Here is a 15,041-nt window from a genome sequence, read left to right on the forward strand (position 1 = left end):
ACAGCCAACAGTGCTTTAATTAATTTAGCATAATTACAGACCAGAGACACACAGCCCGGCTAACTCCTGCGTGTGCATTTGTGAGTTTGTGGCTTCACCGCTGACTGGTTTTCTACTGGACTAAGGGCATGAAGCTGCAATCTGGCAGAGCACGTCCCCAGCCAACACTGACTCACTCAGTCTGCTCAGATGACTGCCTTCTCCGTGCCTCGCTCTCATGAACAACAACACAGTTCAGAGATACGTGCACATGATACAAAACAGAGAAGCGAGGCAGTGTCATTACAGTCGTTTAGAGACAGAGATCAGAGAACGACTGAGACGTGCAAGGTGGGAAAGGACGATGAGGATAGAATACTTGCCCGTCAGTGAACCTGAATGATTTTGATTTTGATAAGTCAAGTTGAGACATAAGAAGATGTGCAATCAGTGAGAAGAAAGCTTTGTGAAGGGTCTCTATTTTCTTTTTGACTGTCTGAGTATTTGCTGCAGTTCTCTCATTCTCGAATCACCGTGTCTGGAGTGAAATAATTTGCTTTTATTACTGCATCTCACAAATAATGGCAGTTCTCAGCACTGGATTCAAACGCATGTCAAAAACCTTCAGTTTCTGGGTAGACTGAGACTTCTAGGCATTCAGGCGTGTGTGTTTAACAGTGACAGGCATGGATAAGCAGAAGACAAACATATTGCTGAAAGGTTAAAGGCAAACTAATTTAGCATTTTGTAGACTCTGCTGTTGAGGGATGCTTTTATTTTCTCCCGCTTCGTCCCATGAAATGAATTACAGCCCCGCTGTACAGTGCAATAGCCAGTGGGCCTCGTTATCAATGTGAGGGGGGCCAGAGGCCTCAATTCACACCCTCAAATCCAAGCACCAGTCTCATCTCAATACAAGGCAGTAAGCTCATAGCTCATTCACTAAGCTAATCAGCTGAATTGATACACATTTTTGATTAACTTCAAATGTCACAGAAACAATTCATGTCCTAAAAAACGCTTAATCTGCTGCGCAGTGTGACCCAGAGGGACAGTTCCTGATTTGTGTGTGTTTTTGCAGTTTAACTATAGTGTTAAAGCATTTGATCTCGGAAACCCCAAAAACCCTCCTTGTTCAGGCTAAATTTAACAGCACATGACACACAGCTGATCACTGGCCTCTTTGAAAAGAACCCACAAACAAGGGTTGCATGAAATCGACATTTGGACAGGAAAACACAAAGTCATCTCTGTATCTCCTGATCCTCTAACATTGTGCGTCTGAGGTTAAAACACACACACTCCGCAGACTATCTATCCATCTCTAAGATGCCGCAACATTTCACAACTTTGACACAGCCAAAACCACCAGTCTTTGAAGTGAAATACTGAAGATATTAACACACAGTTTCTCACACACACACGCACACACACACTCTGCCTTTGCCTCAGGGGTGTAGGTGGGAGGATGAGCCAGCAATGAAGGATGCTGTTGATGAGGCGGAGGGACTGGTGAGAGGATAGAAGATGTGGGGCAGTGATAGAGTGCTGATAGTCTCAACAAGAGACTCCAGTGTGTTGCTTCAGGATGCCACACACACACGCACAAACATGCAAACACACAATGCATCCATATATCTTATCTGTTTTATTTTTGGAGTTTTTTTGTAAACTTGCATATGCATGAACTGTGACTGCACACACACACACATCCAGGTCATACCCCGAGGGAGGGAAACTTAGCCATTTTTATGGCCCTTGCAGACTCCCCTTGTGACTTTCACAGTTGTCATGCTCCTTTTTACAGCCTTCATTCATCCACTAACCTAAGGACAGGAGCATGTGACGGTGCCTCACACACATAAACGCCGACACAATTAACGTACACAAATGCATAGGTGCAAGTGAAGAGCCGAGGCCCTTGCCAAGTGCTGATACGGTCTTAATGTGTTGTATTATTTGTCCTAATGTAATTTCACACTCAGCTCTGCCATTGCAATACTAATGACACGGGCTGTTACCAAATAGGTACTTCACGCTACGGCTGATTTATTGATATTGATGATATGGGGTTACGTTATAACAAGTTGTTATTAACGTAATAAAGGTGAGAGACCATTCGGAAACAATTCAAATCAGACTGATCTGATTAAAAACTTCTTCTTTATGTCTGAAATGTTTCAGGGTAAATAAAGGCAGATTTCAAATGAGGCTTGCAAGCGTTTGAAACTAGTCATATTGGATCACGTCACGAGGCTTTGATTTTAAAAACGCCCCTTTACGGCTAATGTGACACCACAGTCTTCGGTCCTTCAGTGACAGAGGAGGAACACAAAAATGAAAACGTCCCCTCTCTCCACGGCGTCTCTATAGAACAGTCGAGTAGTTTATTCCTTTTTTTTTCATCACCATAGCCAGAAGTGCAGATATGCACCCCGACAGTTGGTTTTTGTGCTTTTTATAAGTGACACAGTGTGATAGACCCTGCCCGCAAACCCTCCATTACAATCATATTGGTATCCTCTCAACTTTGTTCCTATGGGGCACTGTCACTGTCAAGACTGGCTGAAGTTTAGTCAAAGACATTAAGAGAGCACCTCCAGGGACAAACGTCGGCAGAGAGGAGAGCAGAGGAGAGGAATGCAATGCAGAACCACCTCAGAGCGGCAATCCATAACTTTCAGCATGCTCAACGATGACTGAGTATGCAGCATTTGTGAAGCTCCTTTTACATGCTGCTAATACGCAGTTAAAAAAAATAAAATATAACTAAGTCATATACGTGCAAATGTTTATTTAATGAAATAATCCCCACAGGGCAGCACAGACACTAACCACCATTCAAGTGACCTCTACAAGTTTCTGCACTGACAGGGAGAAGTTAAGACAGAAGATCATTTCTGCCCCTTTTTGGTTGTAGTTGCTTTTATACTGTTTGTCCACAACATTTTATGCCGCTGTCTTGTCCTGGTCTCCTTTGTGTAGTTATATCTGTGGATTTTATTCTGTTACCCTGTTGAAGATTCACTGAGAAGTGATGGGGATGGCACGTCATGAGCCTCAGATTTCTTTTTTTCCCCAACTTTATTCAATAGACACAGTCTAAGGAGCTTGGAAAGAAAAGCGTCTGGACTTCTTTGAGTTGCTTGAAGATGTTTCAGCTCTCATCCGAGAAGCTTCTTCAGTTCTAGGGTCAAATGGTGGAGAGTCCCAGATTTAAACCCAGTGGGAGAGTCCCCTCAAGGGGACAATGGACTCCCTAATGATCCTCTACCTAATCACACGAGCCAAGGTGTGAAGATGGGTGTAGGTCACAATCAGCGAAGGCTTCAGGTGAGCTCATTGTGAAACCTAACCCCACCCTATCATGTGATTTCCTGAGGTCAGATGACATCATTTTCATCATCCCCACTAAAACATCCACTTTACATTTCTTTGAGTGAGCAGAAATATTTGCTATGTTGGTTTTTCTTGGACTAAAACACGATCTCATGCCGAAATGTGTTTGTTTACCTTTTCAAACCTGAAGAAGTTTAGCCACCTCACACCCACCCTCAAATAAACATAAGAGAGTGACAGCGTCTCCCTCAAGCAGGGGTGCTGCCATCTCACGCCGTGGTGGCCATCAGCGCTAAACTCCTGTCAGGTTCTTTAACACACGCCCTCGTTGTGCTGTCTCGAGGCAGGACAGGCTCTCCATAGGGGTTAAAATGTTGTCTCACACTCACCAGGGAGTGACGCCGTTGTCGGCAGTCCACATTTCTTTACTGCTGCCGTTATGTCACCTCACATACAGAGAAGCCGCTGCAGCTATTAGTGGGTCAGTATGGCACGGACGCTTTGGGCCTCGAAGAATTTGGCCCTGGCTGAAACTTCACATGAGCTTTTTATTTATTTGTTAAGAATGGGTCCGTTCTCCTTCTGCTTAGTTTCCAGGCAGTGCCCTGAAGAGATCAAATAAAAGGTCTACAGTGATTCTGAGTTGCAAAAATTGATAAAAAAAAAAAAAAGAACTCCATAATCTCATAAAAGCAAGTTAATTTTGGAGCAGTCGTAAAAAGAATAAGATTTACTTTCTGTGACTAGAGTTTGCCCAGAAATCAGGTAAAAGGGGAAATTCCTATGAAAGAAAAGCTCCATTCAAATCTAAGCTGCATATTTATCAATGTCTACTTTAATAGAGGAGCGTGTATTTTTTCACATACTGCATGTCAAGCAGTGTGTAGATAAAGCAGACGCATGGTGAATGACCTCTCTTTAATGCAAATCTACAGTCAGCAAATCGCGTGGCAGCAGCCCAATGCACTAACACATAAAGTGAAGACAACCTGTTAAAGTTCAGACCGAGCATCAGAATGTGGAAGAAGGTGATTTAAGTGAGTGAACGTGGCATGGCTGCTGCAGCAGGTTAACACACACACAAAGCCTGAATCATCTCAAAATGTCTCAGAAACATTTCATGTCTTTCAGAATGAAAATTGCTGCACAACTGTAAGTTTTAATTGGGTTAAATCATCTTAAAATTTCTCATTCTTTGTATGAATTAATTACTTAGTTAACGATTTCCTCTGTGTGACATGACCACAGTATCTCTTAGCTGGAAAAGTTGTTGTTCTGCGTCTCTCAGCCGGAGAAGTCTCAGTACTGTCACGTCTATTCTTTGTGTTTCATGTGTTTTTAGTGTGTGTAGTTCCCCTGAATTTAAGTCGCTGCACTCCACAGTACCCCCGTGATCTAATTCGGGCTAATCTGACCCCTAAGTCTTTTTGATCAACCCCCTACCACCACCTTTTTTTCTTTTTACACATTCAACAGTTGCTGCAAATTTAGCTTTTTTAAAACAAGCTTTCTTCCATCGTTTCCCGTGAAGTTTCACTGTGGAAATGTTTGCTGCTTTGTTGAATGTCATTTCTGATTGTGTACCTGACAGCTGTCTAACAACTGGGACAGAAACAGATTTGAAAAAAAAAAATCTTGGTTGAAATGCCTTTCCACTCAGACATGGTACATCTCTCTCAGGTGACTGCTTAGCACTGGCAGTAATTGAAAAGTCGCCCCTGGCAACGTGTGTGCGCGCGCAAATCATGAGGCGTGTGAGCTTGCAGTGGCGTTCTTTTTGCCGTGTTCGAGCATGTGCATCTGCTAGTATCAGCATGTGTGTGCGTGCATGCGAGTTTGTTGGTGCTGGAAAAGTGTGTGAGTGCTTCTTCACCACAGTGCTTCCCCCGGTCCACAGGTTCGCACTAGTAAGTCCACCTTGACTCATACGTTGTTGGAAGTTGAACCATTTTTCCCAACAGGAGGATGAATTCTAAACATTTTTTTAATACTCCCCTCCCCTCTTTTTGCTCTTCCGCGACGAGGGGCCAAATCTCTTCAGCATTTCCAGCCCTGTGAGCTAATTTGACAGCTCACGGGGGTGACGCTGATTCCACTTCGCAGAGACAGGTACCCTAGGGCTAGCCAGCTGGATCGCAGCGGATGCTTACAGATTTGGCTTTAGCTTCATGCTGGGTGTCATCTGTCTCTTTGGTCTGGCGCGGGATAATTTTTGTGTGTAAGTGTGTGTGTGTGTGCATGTGTTTCTGCCCTGACATCATGTGCCTGAGCAGTTTGTGCCTGGCAGGCCTTGTCTGTCCAGGTTGGCCATCAAACACAGCTAGCATGGCCCTAATCTGACGAGGCACTGCTCCAAACATGCCACAGCAGCCTGAGAAGTGTGTGCATGTGTGTGTATGCGAGTATGAGTGCATGCTTGAGTTTGTGTGCGTGACCCCAGGGCAAACCCCCATTTTTCTACTCTTTGCCTTTCTCCTGAGTCCCACATCCAATATCACCCAGCACACACACACACACACACACACACACACACACACACACACACACACACACACACACACACACAACTGAAGAAAAACTTCAAAAACCATCAAGTGGAGCTGAGTCGACTCTTCCCCTAAACCTCACAGTTTAAACTCCTCCTCTGCTCAAGTTGTAGTGTGTGTATGCACGTGTGTTATTTAAATCTGTGTGTGTGTGTGTGTGTGTGTGTGTGTGTGTGTGTGTGTGTGTGTGTGTGTGTGTGTGTGTGTGTGTTCGAAATGCCTCCGACTGGAGAAGTGATTTGGTCCTCAACAAATGGAGAGATACCTTTGTCCAGTTCTCCCTCCACGCTACATCTGTCACTTTGATTGTGGACACTTTGCAGGAAGCTCTGCCTCAACAGGTTTGGAGCCTCCCCCAGCCTGTTGCCCTTGCTCGACCCCTTCACTGCCTCTTGGAAATAGAGGCGATCCCTACCCGTGCTCGGACGGGAGAGGACAGGGGGACAGCCCCCCATGGGAGAAATGACAGTGCAGTTGCCGTTAATCTCTGGGACGAGTCCCGAAATGGCAGCAGGAGCCTGCTGCAAATGCTAATCGCGGCCGACACACTGGTCGCCCCCTATCTACACACACACTTCCAGTCCCTGAATGCTTGAGTGCCAATCTCCAGCTGGAAGGAAAAGAGGCAGGCACTGCAAGATGCATCTGACAATGTTCAGTTTGATTTTACTGCAAAAGAGAAAAGAAAAATCTTCTCCTTCCCTGAAAAGCGCAGAATGATGACTACATATGTTGATTTTCAGCCTGTAAGCCATGTACTGCCACTGTGCCTTCCCATCAGGCCACGGGACAGCGTGACAGCGGGGCAGTGTCATACTGCACACTGGCTTGTGACTTCTAAGTGCCACTGCATACATCTCCTAAGTGTTTTTATTTGGTTCTTTACCTTCCTGCTCTACTCCAGTCTTGCACTGCACTGACTGTCGCACGTCTTCTCCACGGTGGACAGCTCTGAAGCATTCCACCTCCGAGCAAGCAGTCGCACAAGAGAGTGGTGGCGCCTGGACGAATGACCTGCTTTCTGCCCATGAACTGAGAGAGAGAGAGAGCAGCATTCAGTGGAAACAGGGTCTGGTTATGGAGAGAGAGAAAGGAAAAAGCACATAGGTGGGCTGCTGGGCAGCAGGTCCTCTCCTATAACCCTCCACCACCCCCGTCTTCATTCCAGCCCAGAGGCCTTAGCATCTAGTGAGTAGCACCCCCCCTTCCCTTCCCTTCTCCCTTTCCCATCAACCGCAGCCCCACCTGTTCAGAACTGTGTTGCAGTCAGTGGCATACAGCATGTTGTGAACACAAAGCAGCGGCCCCGCGGCCCTCCGCCTGGACCTCGGTGTCAAGACCCAACCAAGCTGAGAGAGAGAGACAGAGCGAGAGAAAACATGAGAAGGAGAGAGAATGGAGAGCAGCTAAGTGCAGGATAATTATACCCAGTGGGTAATGCGAGCACCGTTGTTACAGGGCCAGCGTGGTTGGTCCGGGAAAGAGAGAGAGAGACACAGAGGCAAGAGCGTCACCGGGGCGAGAGCTCGCAGGGCCAGTGGGCATGTTTGGTAAACCACACTCACAGACGTCCCACTGCACCGCTGAAGCACCGTTAGTGGAAGTGCTGCAGGAGATCATCTGGATACTGGCAAGCGTGCACTCACAGGAGGAGAAACACTGCTGCTGCTTCAGCCCTGCTTACTCTACACAATAATATGGAATACTTCAGCATCATAATAGAATATATAATATAATACTGAAGTGTAAAAAAATGACATTTATATTAATTCCTGAATTTAGTGTTATTGTATTTAAATGAATGATTATATTGAAGAAACACAATAATACATAAATACCTGATGGAAAGAGTATAATAATGTTTGATCTACTGATCTCCCTGCAATAGAATTCACTGTATTTGTCATTTACTGCTCAAAAGATTTGTGTGAAACGGCTCAACAATGTAAAAATGCTATAAATAATAACAGCTGGTTACTTTTAACCTGTGTTGAATAACCTCAAGTCCTGACATATTATTTAAAGTTTTACAAGACTGCAACTTTGCCTCTTCTTTTTTTTCTTTTTCTTTTTTAAGTGACAATTTTGGAGAGTGTCCCAGAAAGGCTTTGTGCTCTGCGCTGACTGGAGTGTCAAATAAAAAAGCAGAATTCCCTTAATAGACCTGCGAGACAGAAACACAGGGAAACCTGATCGTGCACCGAGCTCTCGCATGCAAACTGCGGCCCGGCGTCGCAGATAATGATGCAGAAGGACACATATTTCCTCGTTATGTTGATGCTGGCTGGGCTCTCCAAATTCTTTATTGTCGTAGCTTTTGACACGTGTTTGTTTACTTGGTATGATGGAACTTTTTTTCCGTGCTATCTACAGAAATGACCTCCAAACTCCAACATGTGAAATCTACATTAAACTACTAATAAAGTTAAATTATTAAAAAATGTTTTGTTTTGTTTTTTTTACTGACTCCGAAAATCCAAAATCATTATATTAATGAATATAATTGAATCTGTTTTGGTTGCTCTGTTTATGTTTTTCTGTCATATGCTTGACTTATTAGGTGATATTTTAATCTAAACATAAAATATATATATATAAAATCTGAAAATACAGCCTCTCCACCATTCGCCGAGCTGATCTTAATGTTTTTAATTTCACCCTGCAGAGTCATGAATAAGTAAACAACAGGATGCACATTCCTGTCAGAGAGGCCTTTGCTGGTTCTGACATGTTTTGTTGTCACAGATCCTCTCAGCTTTTTCCCATAAACCCGAGGCGTCAGCGAAGGCCTTGTTTTTTTATCCCTCAGCTGTTGATCAATCATTTAATCTCTTTAATAGGCCCAACTCAAAACTAATGGTGCATGTAATGAGTGTTTAACTAAACAATGTGGACAGCGCTGGGACTTAAGTGGTGTCTTAATGTTTGTTTTCTCTTAACTGAGCATGACAGTCTAAGTGAATTTGGGGCTCACGAGCAAACTTATTTGCCCCCAAACAACACCTCTCCTCACTTCTGATGGAAATACTTTGCTCTTGCCACAAGTGCTGAGTTTATTAATATATTCATGCTCATATATTTGCATTTTATCAAGTGTGGAAAAAAGCATTTGCTTAGACAAGATAATTCAGGCACTGGTGTTTTTACCAGCCCTGGATTTTAATCATATGAAGGTCAGGAAAGTGGGAATGATATTTTTGGGGGGTTTTAAATTATTTTTCTACTTTCTGGTTTTTCTGCACATTTTCTTTGTGCATATCTTTTATTACAGGAGTTGTGAGCATTCCCCAAAGAATATATAAAGAATATATATCAGGATAATCTAAATAATATTTTATCAAAAAGAACTATGGCTCTCCAATTACTAGACAAACTTAGCACAAACAAATTCAATGAAGATAAGTTGATTATTTTTTATTTTTTTTATTACAAGCATTAATAGGAGAAACTTTTGGGTTGGTCTTGAACAATTCCTCTAGCTGCTGGGTATTCTTTCTCTTAGTTAGAACACAGTTACAAATATATGTTACTCAGTGTTTTCCACTCTCTAAGGTATATTTCTATAAATATGAATATGCTGTTAATAAATTTAACTGGGTTTAGATAGCCTGCAGGCTTTCCAGGAGGCAGATCACAGAAGGTAAATTTGGGCAGTGTCTACCCAAAAAACGGAATACAGTTTAAGAATATTAAATCCAAATGTACAAACGAGCTAAATAGATTTTTCCACAACCTGGCAACCCGTTATTTTATTTATTATTATTTTATCACCGAGTAAAAGTATACAAGTACAGTCCTACTTAAAATCAATATTTTGACTGACTGAATTTTTATTTTATTTTGTAGTTGCTGCATAGATTTTGACATAATGAATAAATTTATATATAGCCTTTGTAACAGCCTGGCTTTTCTACTGATAAGGAACTGAGAGTCAAACAGCGATACTTACAGCCGCTTTGCTCCACCGCAGAGTAACACTGACATCTGCTGTCCACAACCAGGCACCACACACCACACAGCCTCATACACAAGCCAGAGCCACTCATTGCGAGCCTGCGGAGAAAACACGTCATTGTCCTCCAACTTAGGTTCGTGCATCCACCTACAAAATTTCAAAAAAAAATTGTAGTAGGAAGTCACAGTAACCCAACTATAACAAACCCTCAAGGAATGTAAATAAAATACACCTTTAAAGATCATGAACACCCCTCTCCGCTACTTTGGTTCAGTCCAGAGCATTCCCGGAAGTAGCGTTTGTATTTTGAGTCATGTGATATGTGTTAGGATTTTGCATCGTTGTTGGTTTAAGGTTTAATAGCTAGTAGTTTTGCTATATTAACTACGTCTTCTGCTGTGAATTAGCTTAGCATTTGGAGGAAAGCTAGCAGTTGGTTAAGCTAACTAGCTGCCCCAAAGGGGAGGGATAAAAGGTAAAGGGACTCTGACAGGAGAGCTCAAAATAATGGACAAGATCGCTAAAGGTGAGTTAAACTCTTATCAGCCTCTCTCCTTGCTTTTTAAAGCACTTATTTAAAACCACCGCTGAGCTAATAAAGCACAGACAGTTGTTAAATGTGTCTGTTTTGTGTGAAGTGTGTTTATTCCAATCTGTGCTCATCCTGCAGATGTGGGTGATATCCAGTCACGACTGCTGGACCACAGACCGGTCATCAATGCAGAGATCCGCTACTTTATGAGAGAGTTTGAGGTACACTGTGAAAGCATGACAGAGTTTGATGACTGCTCTGCATAGAGTCACTCAGCCACACACTCCTCTGTGCCAACCCCTTGAAAACCTAAAAATGTAGCCTGGCTTGTTCCAGTCCCAATTATACCTGATATCAGCGATAAACCTTCACACCATTGTGACAGAGAACCAACACGAAGTTGCAAGTAACCAAAAACAATCAAAAGAAATACAGAGACTGTTTTCACATACAGAGCCAATTAGTTTCTACTGTTTGAAGCAGAGGTGGGAATCACCAGACAGCCTATGACGATATTATTCAGTTTTGAAACATTTTGTAATATGCTGAGTATTGCATTAACACATACTCTTATTGATTAGCTTAGCTGAGATTGTTAAGGATACAGACTCTGTTACTAGCACCTGCTGTAAATGTTGCCATAAGACAGTCAGTCTGCTATCAGCCTGTGACTGAATGGGATCAAGTTGGCAATTACTTGCAGTCTGCGTCCAATATTACAGCAAATAATTGTCATAAATGGTCAAAAGTCACATATCTGTCGCTGTCTATGCAGACAGGAATTCAAATTTAACTGTCACATCTGCACTCAGCGACCTTATTTAATTATTTATTTCTTTGTTTTAGTGGCAAAAAACCCAGCTGCTGTGTAGAGCGTGGGCTGACTTGTTGTGCTGTCGTTCAGGAAAAGCGGGGGTACAGGGAGAGCCGTCTGCTGGAGAACATCAATAAAAGTGTGCTGGAAACGAACGAGCAAATGCCACCAGCAAATTTCGAGGACATGAAACATCAGCTGTCTGACATCAATAAACGGTGTAAGTTACTCCACCCGCAGCCACACGTGAAACCTTTTTTGTTTGTTTTTTGCTGAAATCTTATTTCATAGTTCATGAATCATTCACATAATTTAGTCGTTTGCCTTAATGTGTTAAGTATTTTCATTTTTTCTTTACTTTTCTGCAGCAAATTTGTTTCTGTGTTACCTCTTCATTTGTATCCATGGAGACAAGCTCTACAGCTTCAACGTGTGTGAATGAATGTTTGGAAATCCAAATAAGAAAATCTAGTCGAGGTGTAGCAGCAGAAGCTTGTTTGTATGATGTCTCCTCTGGCTGTTGCCATGACCACTCAGAGGAGGAAGTAACATTGTAACAAACATCATAACCAGTATTCAGTTGTTATCACCGTTGTACAGACAGATACTGTATCTGAGTTTATTCCATCCATGCTGTAGTTTACTGTGAACTTACTGTTGCTAAGATCTTGAGTCTCTAGGCATCCTTGAGAATTCAGTCTGACTCATGTGTGGAAATAATATTTTCGCACCTTTGTTTTGTTATGTCCAACAGTGGAGGCTGCTAATCACATGGTAGAGAGAGTCCAGCAGAGGGAGCTAGAGGCCCAACAGGTCAAGACACACACCAAGGCAACTTCTAAAAAAGTTGCTTTAAAGGCATTTAGGATAGTTTGAATTTCCCCTCCTTATACAGCACAGTGCATGATTCACTTTAACATTTAAATAAATTTTGTTGTGTTATTTTGATTTCCTCGTGTCATGCCAGGGCACCCGTCTAAAGGCAAACATGGAGCAGCTGAAAGAAGACTGGGCCGAGTTCCTGAAGGAGCAGCAGAGATTAAAGGAGGAGGTGGATGAAGAGCACGCACGGGCTGTAGGACAACTCAGCGCTAAATACAACGAAAAGAAGAAGGAGCTGGCCAAGTTTACCCTCTGATCTGCTGATGTTCACGTGAGGATGCGAGTGCACAATGTGCCCTCTCTTATTCAGTGAATACAGTCGGTCCTGCACGCCTGCGTTACACATGCTAAACAAAACTACTGACTTTGCTCTGTGTGCTTGATGAAATATGAAAGCGTGATTAACAACTTGTTGTTTTCACAGGCCCTCAAACTCAAGCACATGGAATATGTACAGCATTTAAAAAAAGAAAAGAAAAAGCCTGGAATATGTCATTTTTAAACAAGCAGTCATTTGATTGTTCGTTGGCTGTGAGATTTTCAACATTTTAGGGTTTTTAGTGGATGCCTGCCTGAAGAGTCCTGATGGTAAATTAACATCGTGTCGAAAGCAGCCTTGAGTTTGGCACCGCGGGGAGATGTTCCGAGCACTTAAAGCGAGGTCGTTAAACGCTCGAGAAGCCCTTGTGGGCAGGTGTGCATGAAGAAGAAACCGTCTCTCACCACCTCTGCTGTGTTTGGAACATGTGACCTCTCAATTTAGCTACAGGTCAACAAACTGTCACGATAAAAGTTTTTTGCTGAAACCGATATGCAGCAGCAGCTTATGTTGTTTTTTTCTTTCTCCTGCCACCTCAAATTGAATATTCTTATATGAAAACAAAGAAATTGTTTCTCTGGCTTTAATCTCCCTGTAGCCCTGTATGGTCGTCATGCCTTGTGTGTAGTGTTCCTAACAAGTGTAAGTTTGAGCCTATGAGCACAATAGCATATAACTGTAGTGATATTAACTGGAAAAGAACTAAAATACTTGACCGTGACCAACATGCTCTGCTTTTAATGAAGTGTTTTGTTTTCTCGCACGGTGGCACACTTCGGGAAAGGTTAATGGATGGGTGGGTGCACTTGGCACATTCTTGGCTTGGCTGAGAACAGAGTTCATCTCAAAGAACGTAGACGGAGAAATATTTAACAGAACCTCCCCTCAAACGCCTGCACTCCCTTCAAACTGCACACACACCGGACGTCTGAATAGCCAAGTCTAATGATTCCACGAGGAAGCGCGCTTGGACAACAGTTCACTCATCGACTGCAGCAACGCAGCGTTTTTGTTGGAACTTTTAAGAACTGAGACCTTCCGCAGACTTGTGACATTCTGGCATTCGGCTGGCAGAGAGCCGTCCCCACTGCTCTTGTGCAAGGACCCTCTCTGTGCTTTCTGCCCGAGTCTGTGCAAGTCAGAGCAGGGCACTAAGCCGATGTTTGAGCAAAAGGCCGGCACTGCTCTGTTCAGTGCATGTCTGCATGCCGACGTATGCTTTCCCTCTGCCCCAGTACTGCAGATGTCCAACGCGGAGACAACCCATCATCAGCTGACAAGGAGTGACAGTACGGGAACGTGGCCGACCTCTGCCAGCGAGCTACCTTTTCACTGAGGTGTTTATGATCATGAGCTTACAGGCTCGGTATTTACACCTGCTGTAATGAGTTTTAAGCATTGTTGTATAATATCAGGTTAAAAAATAAAGTTAATTCAACAAAACTGCATTGTCTCTTAAACTGACTTGAATGTAAAAAGAGGTTGCAGCCCTATAAAAGTCCCGTTGGCCTTGCAGTGACAGTCTTTGAACCCAGGCCTGTGGTAACACCAGACAGTTACCACTTTATGCTGGTGGAGCTCATCATGCTTTCACTCAGGATAAATGCAATGGTGAAAATTGAAGCCCTGCACCGCATGAGTCTGGTCATACCATATATGCGATGTGGGATTTGAACTTCATACGCCAGCTAATAATCATACCCCTGGATAAAAAGAGCAGTTCTGCCTGGATTTAAACCCAGATTGCAAAGATGCTCGTGTAGATTTAAGGTCAGACGTTTGACCATTCAATTGTCCATTGCAAGATTTGCTCTTTGCTCGTTCAAACCCACACACCCAGAACAAATCGGCCTGCTAACAAGGCTGAGACAGTGTGGGAAAGCTGAATTTACAGTAACTTTCTGCTGTCCCTTCCTGATTGTGCTAAAAGGCTGTTGCTGTCAATAAAAACATGCTCATTGCCAAAAGAAATGGACTTGAAGCAGTCTGGGAATTAGATCAGCAGCTGTTTGCGAATAAAGGATTGCAATAACACCGGGCTTTGACATTCATGGGAATTTTTGATTTTAAGTCAAAGTACAGCCAGAAACCTCAGCACCTGTCCAAGTAACTGCTTTGTCACTGCCATCGATCAGTGTCAATGAGTAGCTTATATTTCACGCTCAGGGCTAAGGCAAACAGAATTCTTCGATCTTTTTTTACACGGAGAAGATATGCGACAAACAACATTGGCCTATTAAGTATTCCAACCTCATAGGTTGCTGGGACGGAGAGATTGTCCACAGACGAGGGCATGTGTTCCAGTAAGACGATGCCAAGTGCAGAAACTGGCTGTGCACCAGCTCAAAATCTCCCGTTACCATCCTCTTCTGTCTGCCTCTGGATCGTTGCTGGCTTGTTTTCTGTCTCCAGTGTCTATCTGAAAGCAGTGCGTTCTTCCTGTTTTGCAGGCAGAGAAGTGCTCTCTGGACATGGTGGTGCTCCTGTCCGTGCCAACATAAATGGTAAAGGAAACAGCAGCACCCAGATGGAGCTCCTTTGAGCAAGGGACGGAGAAGAGAGTGTGCTGGTGAATGCAATCTGATACAGCATCTGAAAACGAGCTTTCCAACATCCGCTGGAACAGAATGGAATATTTCACAGGGATGACGTGCTCAGATAACACAGAGTGAGAT

The 15,041-nt window shown here is 43.3% G+C and overlaps 1 protein-coding gene and 1 long non-coding RNA gene across 4 annotated transcripts; one reads left to right on the forward strand and one right to left on the reverse strand.

The window, feature by feature from the left end:
• Nucleotides 1-6,831: 6,831 nt before the first annotated feature.
• LOC309714830 lies at nt 6,832-9,869 on the reverse strand. Its single transcript, XR_014279046.1, has 3 exons — nt 9,814-9,869; nt 7,110-7,213; nt 6,832-6,896 (listed from the first exon to the last, which is right to left on the reverse strand). It is a non-coding gene; the product is annotated as an uncharacterized lncRNA (long non-coding RNA).
• A 124-nt stretch (nt 9,870-9,993) lies between these two features.
• Nucleotides 9,994-14,831, forward strand: bloc1s5 (biogenesis of lysosomal organelles complex-1, subunit 5, muted). 3 transcript variants are annotated; one of them, XM_082545579.1, is made up of 6 exons: nt 9,994-10,345; nt 10,490-10,572; nt 11,256-11,385; nt 11,920-11,978; nt 12,133-12,318; nt 14,817-14,831. In XM_082545579.1, the coding sequence occupies exons 1-5, from the start codon at nt 10,327-10,329 to the stop codon at nt 12,301-12,303; spliced, it is 462 nt and encodes a 153-aa protein (XP_082401705.1). In that variant the 5' UTR covers nt 9,994-10,326; the 3' UTR covers nt 12,304-12,318; nt 14,817-14,831. The 3 variants fall into 3 exon arrangements, with proteins under 3 accessions (XP_082401705.1, XP_082401704.1, XP_082401703.1); XM_082545578.1 differs by lacking the exon at nt 14,817-14,831 and adding an exon at nt 12,472-13,809 and having other exon boundaries at nt 9,997-10,345; XM_082545577.1 differs by lacking the exon at nt 14,817-14,831 and having other exon boundaries at nt 10,010-10,345; nt 12,133-13,809.
• The last annotated feature ends 210 nt before the right edge of the window (nt 14,832-15,041 follow it).

This window comes from Aulonocara stuartgranti, assembly GCF_965226115.1.
Source record: "Aulonocara stuartgranti genome assembly, chromosome: 9".
NCBI classification, from domain to species: Eukaryota; Metazoa; Chordata; class Actinopteri; order Cichliformes; family Cichlidae; genus Aulonocara; species Aulonocara stuartgranti.

Excerpts from the sequence above, each read along its gene's own strand:
- bloc1s5 (XM_082545579.1), top strand. Across the intron at positions 11,386-11,919 it reads GTCTGACATCAATAAACGGT|TGGAGGCTGCTAATCACATG; the intron begins GTAAGTTACTCC and ends TATGTCCAACAG. Across the intron at positions 11,979-12,132 it reads GGGAGCTAGAGGCCCAACAG|GGCACCCGTCTAAAGGCAAA; the intron begins GTCAAGACACAC and ends GTGTCATGCCAG.